The 13,453-nt window shown below is 48.1% G+C and overlaps 1 protein-coding gene across 2 annotated transcripts in view; it reads left to right on the top strand.

The window, feature by feature from the left end:
• The first annotated feature begins 1,440 nt into the window (after positions 1-1,440).
• The window catches only part of Pds5a (PDS5 cohesin associated factor A), a 122,200-nt gene continuing 110,187 nt past the window's right edge, over positions 1,441-13,453 (top strand). The window contains exons 1-2 of one of the 2 annotated variants that reach the window (XM_076546345.1): positions 1,441-1,601; positions 2,480-2,654. In XM_076546345.1, coding sequence (XP_076402460.1) covers positions 2,520-2,654 — 135 coding nt within the window. In that variant the 5' untranslated portion in view covers positions 1,441-1,601; positions 2,480-2,519. Of the gene's footprint in view, positions 1,602-1,724; positions 1,837-2,479; positions 2,655-13,453 lie in introns of those variants that run through there. The other variant, XM_076546346.1, reaches the window with a different exon arrangement.

Below are 13,453 nucleotides of genomic sequence, written 5' to 3'. Positions count from 1 at the left end.
GGCTGGCCTCAGTTATATGGAGGGACCCTGTCTCAAACAAATAATACTACATTCCACCCCCTCCCCCCCGTTTTTATTCTTTAGGTCTCCCAAACCTACCTCAACCTCCCAAGCACGGAGACCACATACATATCTAAGGAGATCTGCCTCCTCCCTGCCTCGTGTGTTACTAGTCTAAAAGTCTTGAGCTCAAGTCTCTTGAATAGCTGCAACTATAGGCTAGTTAAAAGGCGGGTGTTTCAATCTTGACCTTAAATCGCTCAAACACTGCTGCCCTGAGTTTTCCTGGGCCATCCTTTTCTTTGGATGAAAAAGTTAAGCTTTGGGGTATCTACAACTTAAAAAGAAAAGTGAGGTCTCACACATTCACACGACTCACGCAGGTATTTGTAAATCTGTAAGACCACTTCCCCCTCTTTTATTTTTTTTTTTCGGGGTTCCACTGTCAGAAACCCTGCTGTGTGTTTCCAGCCCGTACCCAGAATGGCTGGGAGGCCCGGAGCCCAGGCAGCCCCAGCTTGAGAGCGCCCCAATGCTAACTTCCGATTCTGCAGCTCTGCAAACTCTTAACGTTTAAGGAGTCTCAGTGCGCTTCCAGGGGCGAAGACACCGGAACCGGGCGCCCACGTTGTGCCCCGCTGTAAAAACTTTGCCTCGGCTTCTTCCGTCGGGAGGGGAAGCCGGCGATTAACCATTTGTCAGCCAGCCCGCTTCCACGGCCCCACCGGACGAGCCTCGGGAGAGCCTCGAACTCCGTGCGGGCCGCCGGCGTCCCCCGGGCCGGCGCCTCCCTCCCTCCTTCCCTCCCTCCCGGGGTCCGCTTTCCCGCCACCGGGGGCTCCTCCTCCTCCTCCTCCTCCGCGCGCCCGCTCGGCTGGCCGGCCTCCCGGAGGCGCCCGCGCGGGCCGGGTCTTGGCGCCAAACGGGTGGCGGCGCTGTCCGAGCCCGCGCGCGGCCGCGCCGGGGCCCGAGGGAGGCGGGGGCTCGGCCGGCCGGCGGAAGAAGGGGGCGGGAGCGAGGCGCGCGGTGCTCTCGCGGGCTCTCGCGCCGCTCGCGTGACGGGGGGCCCTTGGGCGTGCGCGAGGCCGAGGCTCGGGGCTCCGCGGGGCGCGGGCGGGCGGGCCGGGAGCGCGCCGCGGTGGCGAGAGGGCGTCGGGTGCGGGTGGGCGCGAGGTGCGGGCGGGCGGGCGAGCGAGCGGGGCGGACGGACGGACGAGCGGGGCGTGCGTGCGTGCGTGCGTGCGTGCGTGCGCGGGGGGCGCGCGGGCGTGCACCCGCGCGCGGGCTCCCGGTAAAAGGGAGTCGCGGCCGAGCCTGCGCTTCCTCGGCCCGACGGAGAGCGGCAGTGTCGCCCCGGCCGGCGCACGCTCGGCCCCGCGTCTCCCCCCGCGGCGGCTGCTCCTCGGCACCGCCAGCCCCAGCGCCGCTCCGGGGCGGGCGGGCGGCGGCGGCGGCGGCAGCAGCAGCGGCGACGGGACCCGCGGAGCCGCTTTGTGTGCAGGCCGACGAGGGGCGGCGGCGGCGGCGGAGGCAGCGGCGGCACAACCACCTGACAGAGGCCCGGCGCTCGCTGCACCGGCCGCCCGCATGAGGAGGACGAGGTAAAGCGGCGGCCGGGCTCGCGCCCTCGGCGGCGGCGGCCAGGGAGGGAGGGAGGGAGGGACGGAAGGGGGGAAAAGACCGCAGGGGGAGGGAGGGCGCGCGCCGAGGCCCGCCGGGGTTGTCCGGAGCGGGCCCCGCTCAGGCCTCGGCGGTGCCGGGGTGGCGCCGGGCGGCCGAGGGGCGGGAGGCGCCGCCGGGGCTCGGTGGGGCTGAAGTTACGGAACAAAATGTGAAGTGCGGAGCCGCGTCCTCCGCTTCCTGGCGCGGGGCTCGGGCCGCGGGCGGCTGGCGGGGGTGGCGGGCGGGCTGGCTGGGGAGGGGCGGCCGCGCGGCGGCGGGGGGGAGCCCGGGGCTCGGCGCGGCCGGGGCGTTCTGCGCCCGGGCGCCGGCGCCGCGCGTGGGTCCTCTTGGGTACCTAGTTTCTGCGGCCTAAGCTGAACCCTCTAGGCCTCGCGTCTCCTTTCCCGGAGGGGACCGGCCAGGCGGGGACCCGGCCGCTTCTCCCGGGCCGAGCTGGGGCCTTGGGGTCCTCCCCGGTCCCCCGAGGCCAGCAAACTTCCGACCTAGGTGCTCGGGGGTGCGTTTCATTGTGAGAAGGGGGCTAGGAAACTCCGGGCGCTGTTGGGCACCTCCCGCGGCCGCGGCGGCTGCAGCCGAGGGAGCCGCCGGGTGGTTCCGGGGCTGGAGCGGCGGGTGGGGGCGGCGGACGCCTAGCGGGATCCGAGTCCCAGGAGAAGGAGCGAGTGGCCGGGGGTCCCCGGGTTCGGGGGTGGGGGGGAGGAAGAAAGGGTTCTTCCCAGATGAGAGATTTTTTGAAATGAAAAAGAGGTTACAAAGTCGCCCCTCTCCCGCTGAACTTTGGTTTTCTGACCGATAGAGGCCGGTAGAGGACTGTGAAAGAAAAGTTATCCCCCAGGATGGACTTCTCGCAGCCGAAGCCTGCCGCTGCCCTCTGTGGCGTCGTGAGTGCGGACGGGAAGATCGCTTACCCTCCGGGAGTGAAGGAAATCACCGACAAGATCACCACCGACGAAATGATCAAACGTCTGAAGGTAAGAGTCTGGGTCGATGCGCTGCACTCCGGATGGCTTTCTGACTCGCGGCGTGGTTTCGCTGGACCACTCAGCCTGGCCTTGGGAGTTTTTAAAGATAGTTTATCGTCTTCTCTCTTGAAAGTATTGTTCCAAGTTGGAGACATCTTTAGTTCTGAAAGGACATAAGTATCATGGGAAATTCAAAAGAAGTGTGATTATTTTCTATCCTGTTAAGCATAAAAAAAAAAAATCACCCAAGTTTAATGGCTTCCCTTCTCCCAGTGATCCATTTCATTTAATGAATATTGTTTAAGTGGCTTGTACCCTTAATTGTAAGCAGTGATTTGCCCTAGAAGGTTCCTATTTTCATCAACTCCAAGTAAGACTGGTGTGAGCACAAGCAACCTTTTTCTTTAATGTTTGTTTGTTTTTTGTTTTATGTGCCTCGGTGTGTTTTGCCTACATATATGTCTGTGTGAGAGTGTTGGTTCTTTGGAACTGGAGTTACATACAATTGTGAGCTGCCATGTGGGTGCTGGGAATTGAACCCCAGGTTCTCTGAAAAGAGTCAGCCAGTGCTCTTAACCGGGGAGCCATCTCTTCAGCCCACAGGCAACCTTCCCCCCCCCCCCTCCCCGTTTCTTACAATTTCCGAATATCTGGAAGCTTAACTATGTATACCGTGTGGCTAAACTTTATAGAGGGTACAGATTTTTCGAAATTGGAGCCTAAAGTGAAATGATTTTAAGTACACATTCCCAAGAAGTTTGAGAACTGTATTTTCGTTATTTCTGTGAGGTTTGTCTTCCTTGATGTAAATGTGGCAGTCCTTAACATCATTTTATGTTCCAATCTTACATTGGTCAGTTTTGGGCTTTCTTTTTTGTGGACATAGATTGTGCCTTACCAAGTGAGGGCAGTTTTGTTAGGGAGTCGGCTTCAAGCAGTGATTGTCACTTTGGGGCAATTTTGATTCACCGGGGATGTTATAGGCATTTTGGATGTCAGAATTGGGGCTTGTTTGGAATAGGGAGGTGAGGAGGAATAAGTCCTGCTAGGAAACCAGCAGTAGTTGAGGTGAAAGATCTTAAACTTTTAAAGTAGGGCCTTGACAGTGGAACTAGAGACAAATAATGGGTCATGTGAGCTGTTAGAGAGAGGTCTCCTGTAGCCCTGCTGGTCTTGAACATCTTCCTGCATCCACTTTCCAAATGCTGGAGTTATACCACATTCTGGTAAAACATGATTCTCAAACTGGGGGTTGTGATTCCCTTTGGGAGTCGAAACACCCTTTCACAGGGGTCTCATCAGGTATTTACATTACAGTTATGAAGTAGCAACAAAATAATTTTATGGTTGGGGTTACCACATGAGAAACTGGATTAAAAGGGTCAGCATTAGGAAAGTTGAGAACCATTGTACTAAAAGATGCTTCAAAGTTAAGTCAGACACGGTGGAAGGCTAGGCAAGAAACATTGTTGGCAACTTTTCTGCCTTGTGCAACTTTATTTTTTTATGTGCATTGGTGTTTTCCTGCCTGTATGTCTGTGTGAACGTTTTGGATCCCCTGGAACTGAAGTTGCAGACAGTTTTGAGCTGCTGTGTGGGTGCTGGGAATTGAACTGGGGTTTTCTGGATGAGCAGCCAGTGCTTTTAACCACTGAGCCATCTGTCCAGCCCCTTTGTGCCACTTTAAAAAGTGTATTTTTAGGGCCTGATCTTAGAACTGAGTATAGTATCTAGTAAGGGTTGTGTGTTTAAAGTATGTCTGTGGTTTAGTTTCCATTTGTTGCCTTTTTGAAAGAATCAGTACTTTAATTAAAACTGATCTTTTCTGTTTTCTTTCCATTCCTTTTTACTGGGGTGGGGAGGGTACATGTGTAGGCAGTGCATATTAAACCCAGACCCTGCGCTACCACTGAGCTACACCTCAGCCTAAAGCAGATAAATCTTTTTGTTGTTTTCGAGACAAGGTCTGACCTAAAACTTGCTATGTAGAGATGAGGTTGGTCTCAAACCTCCCTCAGCTCCCTCATCCTTGGAAGTGTCACCATGCTCAACTTTTTTATTTTATTTATTTATTTTTTATTATTTTTTTCCTCAAGACAGGGTTTCTCTTTGTAGCCCTGGTGGCTGTCCTGGAACTCAGTCTGTAGACCAGGCTGGCCTCGAACTCACAGAGATCTGCCTGCCTCTGCCTCCCGAGTGCCGGGATTAAAGGCGTGCGCCACCATTGCCTGGCAGTCAACTAAAATCTTTATGTGAGAATGTATATATTGCCGTGTGTGTGTGTGTGTGTGTGTGTGTGTGTGTGTGTGTGTGTGTGTGTGTATGCCTACTTGTATATGTAGGTACATAGGTCCTTTTGTGTATGTTTGTGGAGGCAAGAGGACAGTCTTGGGTATTATTACCCTCTGTCCTCTGTCCTTTGAGAGAGCAACTCTGATGTCCACCTCCTTTGAGACAAGGTTTCTGGTTGGCTTGGAGTTCACCAGTTAAGTTAGGCTGGCTGTCCAGTTAGCCTGGAGAATCTTCCTGCTGAGATTACATTTGTTATGGTCACATGGAGCTTTTTGTGCTGTGCTGGGGATTGGAGCTCCAACTCAGGTCCTTATACTTGGAAGGAAAGTACTGGTCGCTTAGTATCTCCCCCCCCTCCCCCATGGATCTTGGCTGCTAAAGAATGTACGTGTACTGATACTTTGCTAATGTTTCATAAGATTACATGCCCGGCAGTGGTGGCGCAGGCCTTTAATCCCAGCACACAGGAGGCAGGATCAGGTGGATATTTGTGAATTCAAGGCCAGCCTGGTCTACAGAGCTAGTTGCAGGACAGCCAGGGCTACACAGTGAAATCCTGTCTAGTAAGGTGTATATGTATATGGTATTTTGAGTATGACTCTGAACAACTAAGAGAAATAAAGCTGTTCAATAAAATTAGCATTGTACCTGTATGTGTTTTTGTCCTGTGTATTTCACCCCCACCCCAGTTTGTTTATTTTTTAGTGTTTTTGAGACAGGGTCTCCCCATGTTGCTCCAGCTGTCCTGGAACTCATCATGTAGACCAGGGTGGCTTCCTCTGCCAGAGTACTGGGATTAGAGACACGTGCCACTGAGATTGGCAACTCACTCCAGGTTTGACCAGGTTCTTTTTTGCTTGTTTTTTGAGACAGGGTTTCTCTGTAACTGCCCTGGCTGGCCTGGGGCTTACTTTGTGTAGACTAGGCAGGCCTGGAACTCACAGAGATCCACCTGCCTCTGCTTCCCAAGTACTGGGATTAAAGGTGTGTGCCATCACTGCCCGACTTGAGACAGGGTATTATGGTTTAGGTCAGGCTAGTCTTAGATTCATCTTTCTTCCTTGGCGTCCTGATTTAAATGTGCTGGGATGACAAGTGTATGCCACTAATCCTAGCCATCATCTGGTTTTGATTAAGTGTTTAAATTAAGAATATTGAAATAAGTCTGCTGGTAGTGGTACATGCCTTAAATCCCAGCAATTCTGGAGGCAGAGGCAGGTAGATTTCTGTGATCAAGGACAGTCTGGTCTACAGAGCGAGTTCCAGGACAGCCAGGGCTACAGAGAAACCCTGTCTCAAACAAAACAAAAATTGAAATAGCCAGGCATGGTGGTGTTCACATTTAATCCCAACACTCAAGGAGAGACAGTTGGATCTCTGTAAGTTCTAGGCCAGCCTGGTCTACATGAGTTCTAGGCCAGCTAGATATATGCAGTGTGACCCTGTCCCAAAAAATAAATGAAATTAGATAAAAGAATTCTTAGGGGTGAACTGAACAGTCTTTAAAAAAAAAGAAATTTTGGGGCCAGATAGATGATTCATTAGGTAACTGTGCTAAATCTGAAAGCTTGAGTTGGATCCCTGGGACCCTATACACTGGAAGGAGAATGGATTCCCTCAAGTCCTCAGACCTCCACATGCAATCAATGGATATTGCCCCCCCCCAAAAAAAAATGCAATGAAAAATTTAAAAGCAGGAAGTTAGGAAATTTTCCACTTAAGGATGGATTAAATATTAGAAGTATTACTGACTGAAAGGTCAAGGACAACATTGGCTTAACTATCCTTTTTTTATGAATTCTTTTGCAAGTTAAAGTTGGCCTCTGTCTCCCAAATGCTGGGAATTGAAGGCGGTCATCTTTTTCTTTTGTTTTTTAAATAAAAACAAAAATCACATAGCCCGCCTGGACTTGAACTTAAGATCTTCCTAACTGGACATCCAAAATACTATCTCACACACACACACTCACACACCACCATGCCTGAGGATTGAATTTAGTACTTCATGTATGCTCAACTGACTGATACCCTACCAGCTGACCCATATCCTCAGCCTCTGTTTCTTTCTCCCCCTTCATATTGTCTATTTTTGAGAGAAGATCTCCTTATAAAATTCTGATCCTTTTATATCCTAGGGGTTACAAACATGTACCACTGCATGAACTCCATAATTGAAGGAAAAAGTGTGTGTCTGTGCCTTGATGTGCATGTGGAAGTCAGAGAACAACGTGAAATAATTCTCTTTTTCTACCCTTGGGTCCCAGGGATTGAACTCAGATTGTCACACTTGGTTGCATTTTGTTGCTAAATACTTTTACTTACTACTAGCTCCGTAATTTTAAAGTTAGAAGGATTCTAAAAAATTTCTGGAACCCCCTTTTAACAGACAACAAAATTATGTCTGTAGCACTCATCAGGATCAGTTATAAAGCTGATTAGTGGCAGATCCAGGGCACTGGCATTGTGTTTATTTTGGTTCTGATGTAGCTTGCATCTAAGGCATCTTTACTAGATATGACTAAAGATTTGTGACTGGAATTTACTGTGTAGACCAGACTGGCCTGGAACTTGTATTAATTCTCCTGATTCTGAGATTTCTTGAACCACTGTGTTAAGCTGAAGGAAGAAAATCTACCTTTTCCAAACTGAGTGTTGAACCAAGCAAGTCCTCTACTGCTACTGAGCTGCATTCCTCAACTCCAGCCCCTACTCTCCTTACACTGGCCTTCTACCTCCCCTTTGACTGGACACAAGTCTGTATTGGCCACAGCTCCTTCAGGGGATCAAGTGGGAGGAGAGGATAGCACTGATGGAGTCCAGCCATGCCGGGCTGGATGGAAATGGTTGAAGGGCTTGTTATACAAGCACGCTCTGCTGCTCGTCACCTCCTGCAGGCTGGTCATGTCCACCATCTCTGGCTTCTCCATGAGTGGTACCTACTTGGCCTTGCTCAAGCAGCTGAATAGTGAGCGCAGCATCCACTGCAGGTCTTTGCTCAGGGGTTGCCTCTGGCAGATTGCAGCAGCTGCCCGTAGGATGTGTCAAGCAGCTGGTTCAGGTCTATGTCATAGTAGGTGAACTTGAGGAAGCCCCACTTCTGCTGCTCCACTTCCTCCATCTTGCCAGGTGCTCAGAAAATAATGTGCAATTGTCTTTAGGGAGTGAGCCCTTTACTTGTCTAAGGTGTTGTCATCGTGTACTTCCTGGCCCAGATTTGGATAGTTCTTTTATTCTAGTGGCTCTAGTTCCAGTTTTAGTAGAAGGTGGCATTTATAAATAAAAATCTAGGCTTTGTATTTGCTCATAGGATATAATTTCTTTAATTCTTTCAATATACAGAGCTAGGAAATAAACCTAAGTTTATTCAGTTAGTAAGTCAAATGCGTATTTTGATACCTCCAGTTGAAACTCACTACATAAGCTTCCTCCATTTTATATTTAGGATTTTTTCTTCTTTTTATAAAGTGGACCATATTTCTCTAACATTGATTAAAAAAAACATTCATGCTATCCTACTGTAAGCACAAAAGTAAGTTCACATCTTTATTATCAGTATCATTTATAAGGTTTCTTTTGTTAAAAGTTGGAGTGCTAGGGATTTGTCCAGGGTCTCAGGCTCATTCTATGAGCCAAATACTTGCCTACAAGATTTCCCTGTGCCGGGCAGTGGTGGCTCACACCTCAGCACTCGGGAGGCAGAGGCAGGCGGGTCTCTGTGATTTTGAGGCCAGCCTGGGCTACAGAGTTTCAGGAAAGGCGCAAAGCTACACAGAGAAACCCTGTCTTGAAAAACCAAGGGGGAAAGAAAAGAAAAGAAAAAGATTTCCCTGCAGTTTGCTTTGCTTTATTATTACTGTGTATGTATCTGTGGTGTGTGTGCATGGGCACACAAGTTCTCTGCAGTTTGCTTTGCTTTGTCATTACTGTGTATGTATCTGTGGTGTGTGTGCATGGGCACACAAGTTCCCTGCAGTTTGCTTTGCTTTGTTATTACTGTGTATGTATCTGTGGTGTGTGTGCATGGGCACACAAGTTCCCTGCAGTTTGCTTTGCTTTATTATTACTGTGTATGTATCTGTGGTGTGTGTGCATGGGCACACAAGTTCCCTGCAGTTTGCTTTGCTTTATTATTACTGTGTATGTATCTGTGGTGTGTGTGCATGGGCACACAAGTTCCCTGCAGTTTGCTTTGCTTTGTTATTACTGTGTATGTATCTGTGGTGTGTGTGCATGGGCACACAAGTTCCCTGCAGTTTGCTTTGCTTTGTTATTACTGTGTATGTATCTGTGGTGTGTGTGTGTGGGCGCACACAAGTGCTATGTCATGTGTCAGAAGACAACTGTGGATTGGTTCTCTTTGACCTTTATGTGATTTCCTGACTTCGAACACAGATTGTGGGGGTTTCATGGCAAGTACCCTTACTCACAGGGGCGTCTTGCTGGCTCTGCAGTTTTGTTTGCCCCATTAAAGGACATGTAAAGTACCATGTTGTTAGTTAATTGAAATTGAAACTTTTTAGCAGCTTTCTGGTGTGTGTGTCCCTCCAAAGTTATTTAGAATATGTCCTCTTGAAGAAAATTCGTAAATATCTTTAAAGAAAACGGTAAAAATTAGGCAGTAATGAAATTGCTTTTAGACCCTTGTAGAATTATTGTTTACCATTTTGTCTATTCACTTTTCATTACTTCTTTAATTGCAATTTCTTAATTTTTTTGTTTCATATCCCACCGTTACTGTCTCAGTTCTGTACATTTTTCTTATGGTTTACTTTTTTAGTAGACTGTTATTTTAGAGTAGTTTTAGGTTCACAGCAAAATTAACTGGAAGGGACAGAGTTCCCAGCTAACCCCTCATCACAGTCTACCCTACTGTAATACCTTTGTTCAAAGTAGCACATCGTTATCACTAAGTTCATATTCCTTTTTTTTTTTTTTTGGCGTATTTATTTATTTTTCCTTGCCTCATTTATATTTACTCATGTGTTTACTCCTTTAAACTAGCTTTTTAAATTGATTTGATTTGTTTGTGTGTCAGAAGACATCTTACGGCAGTTTGTTTCTTTTTCTGCTGTGCTGGTTCTAGACATTGAACTCAGATGGTCAGGCTTGGTGGCAAAGCCACTTACCCACAGAACCAACTTTCACTAGCATTTTATTTGATTTCTAAGTTTAACGATTGGAAACAGTCTGGTTATGCAGCCTTAGACTAGCCTTCAGCTTTTTTTAGGTTCTTGCCTCAATGCTGGGATTACAGTTAAACCCGTCATGCCCACCTTCCTGTATATTCCTCTCTCCCTCTTTTTTGAGACAGCTCATGCTGCCTAGGCTGGCCTCCAACTGATTATCTAGGATGAACTTGAACTGCTGATCCTGATCCTCCTGTCTCCACCTCCCAAGTTCTAGGATCATAGGCATAAGCTGCATAAGGTGAGCAAGCCATGGAGAGCAAGCCGGTAGCTCCCTTGTGGTCTCTGCTTCAGTTTCCGTCTCCAGGTCCTTATCTTGTTCTTGCCCTGACTTTCCTTGATGATAGACTGTAAAATGTAAGATGAAATAAACCCTTTCATCCCCAAGATGCTTTTGGTCATGGTGTTTACCATTAGTCATAGAAACCTGTGACTGTAAGTGTTGTATGGTGGTATGTGTATACCTGTATGTCTATATATGTATATCTGTATATAGAGGCCAGGAGTCAGTGTCGGTGTCTTTCTCTATCACCCCTCTCTCCCTCTCCTTTTCTTTGAGACATGATTTCTCACTGAACATGGGGTCACCAAATAGCAGGATTGCCAGGTTAGTGACACTCTTCTAGCCCATCCTAGTCTTCCAATCTCTGCGATTATAGGTGTGGACTGCCATGCCCAACTTTGTTGTGTGTGTGTGTGTGTGTGTGTGTGTGTGTGTGTGTGTGTGTGTCTATGTGTCTGTGTGTATGTCTGTGTCTGTGTCTGCATCTGTTTGAGCATATGCACATGTATGTGAGTGCCCATAGAGGCTAGAAGAGAGACTTGGACCCTCTGGAGCTAGAGTTACAGGTTGTTTGGAGTTGCCTGACAAGGGAACCAAATTTGATCCTGGAGGAACAGCAAGTCAGCACGCGCACTTCTGAGTCATCTCTCCAGACCCCCCAGCTGTTTTTTTGTTTTGTTTTTAATGTGGATGCTGAGGATCTGAACTCCAGTCTTCATGCTTATCCATTGAGCTGCCTTTCAGCTATTTCTCCCTCCCTCCCTCCCTTCCTTCCTTCCTTCCTTCCTTCCTTCCTTCCTTCCTTCCTTCCTTCCTTCCTTCCTTCCTTCCTTCCTTCCTTCCTTCTTCCATTTCTTTTTGAAAAGATTTATTTATATATTGTGTATACAGTATTCTGTCTGCATGTGTGCCTGCAGGCTAGAAGAGGACACCAGATCTCATTACAAGTGGTTGTGAACCACCATGTGGTTGCTGGGAATTGAACTCAGGACCTCTGGAAGAGCAGTCGGTGCTCTTAACCACCGAGCCATCTCTCCAGCCCCGTTTCTTTCTTTTTTTTAAAGAAAGGATTTCTCTGTGTACCCCTGGCTGTCCTGGAGCTCACTCTGTAGCCCAGGCTGGCCTCTAACTCATAGATCCACTGCTTCTGCCTCCCAAGTGCTGGGATTAAAGGCACAAGGCGTGTATCACCTCCTACAGGCTTCACTTCATTTCTTAACATGAGAAATCCTGAACACTCTACACTTCCATATTGTTTATACTGTTTTTGAATCTTAAGTGGGTTGTATCACCCAATTTTAAAAATCACATTTATTTATTGTGGTTGCTTGTGTGTGAGTGCACATGTGCCATGGTGCATGTGTGGAAGTCAGGACAACTTGAAGGAGTCCGTTCTCTCTTTCTACTGAATAGGAGTCCAGGGGTTGAACTCAAATGGAGTCGGTTACTTTTTCTACCTAATATGAGTGCAGGAATTGAACTCAGATGGTCAGACCTGAGAGCAAAGTGCCTTACCTGCTGAATCATCTTGCTAGCCCTAAAGTGAGCACTGAAGTACCAATTTACTCATTTTAAATGAATATTAGAGGATTTTTATTTTTAAAAGATGTAAAATTTTTATTTATTTGCATGAATGTTTTGCCTGGATATGAGTGAATATGTGTACTACATGTGTGTCTGGTGTCTACAGAAGCTAGAAGGGGGCATCAGATCTAGAACTGGAGTTACTGATGGTTTGAGTGACCATATGGGTTCTGGGAACCAAACCCACATCAGGAAGTGTATGTAACTGATGAGCCGCCTCTCTACCCCCTCCCCGCCCAAAGTGCTTTAAATACTCATGATAAACAGCATGCTGTAAAGTAGATTGGTTGTTGTCAAGTTTTTGAGTTCTTAAATAGCACCTGGTGTTTGTGTGCAGGTGTGTCATTGATTGTGCGTGACGTACACATGAGTGCAGGTGCCTTCAGAGGCCAGAAGTGTTGGATCCCCCTGGAGCTGGAGTTACATACAGGCGGTTCTGAGCCACATGCATTTAGGCAACTGAACTTGGGGCCTCTACCGGATTAGTACATGCTTTTGACCATGAACCATCTCTTCAGCCCTCCTTTGTTTTAGTTTTTTTTTTTTTTTAATCTTCCACCCCTTTAATTTTATTTGCTTGTTTATTGAGAGACAGTCTATCCAGGCTGCTTTTAACTCGTGATCCTCTGCCTCTGCCTTCTGAACACTTGGCTTTCCTCTCCTCTGTTGATGAGTGATCATGCCACCCTTGCTAAAAATTTGAGGTGGATGTGGTGGCACACAGCTGTGATCCCATCACCTTGGATGCAGAAAACTCTCTTAGACTAAAAGTAGGGCTGGAGCGATGGCAGAGTTGGTGAAGTGCTTTCCAGCCAGCACGGGAACCTGAGTTTTAATCCTCAGTGAGAACCCGCAATCAAATGCCAGCCGGGTGTGGTGGTGAATGTCTTAATCCAACACTTGGTGGGCTGCGGCTGTTTTAGATTTTTATGTTATGTGTATCAGTGTTTTGTCTGCGTGTGTGTATGTGTACCATATTCACGCAGTGCTTATGGTCAGAAGAAGGCATTGTATTCCTGGGGACCAGAGTTACAGGCAGGATGAAGCCATCTCTCCAGCCCCTCCACCTTCATTTAAAATAGGCCCCTACGTGATTTTTGGTTTTTTGAGATGGGTTCCTCTGTGTAGTTCTGTCTGTCCTAGAACTCGCTCTGTAGACCAGGCTGGCCTCAAACTCACTGAGGTCTGCCTCCCTCCCTGAGTGTTGGGTTTAAAGGCCTGAGTGAGCCACCACTGCTGGATTGGTGATCTTGATACAAAGAAAATACTTGAGAGTTCTAGAAATATACTGTATAACTCTAGAAATATACTTTCTAGATATAATTTTGTATATTTTTGATATGTATCAAAAGGAGTTTAAAAGGTGGTGGTGGCACATGCCTTTAATCCCAGCACTCGGAGGCAGAGCCAGGCGGATCTCTGTGAGTTCAAGGCCAGCCTGGTCTCCAAAGCGAGTTCCGGGG

Source organism: Peromyscus maniculatus, chromosome 10, assembly GCF_049852395.1.
Source record: "Peromyscus maniculatus bairdii isolate BWxNUB_F1_BW_parent chromosome 10, HU_Pman_BW_mat_3.1, whole genome shotgun sequence".
Lineage (NCBI taxonomy): Eukaryota > Metazoa > Chordata > Mammalia > Rodentia > Cricetidae > Peromyscus > Peromyscus maniculatus.
This window is presented reverse-complemented; position numbering and strand designations above follow the sequence as displayed.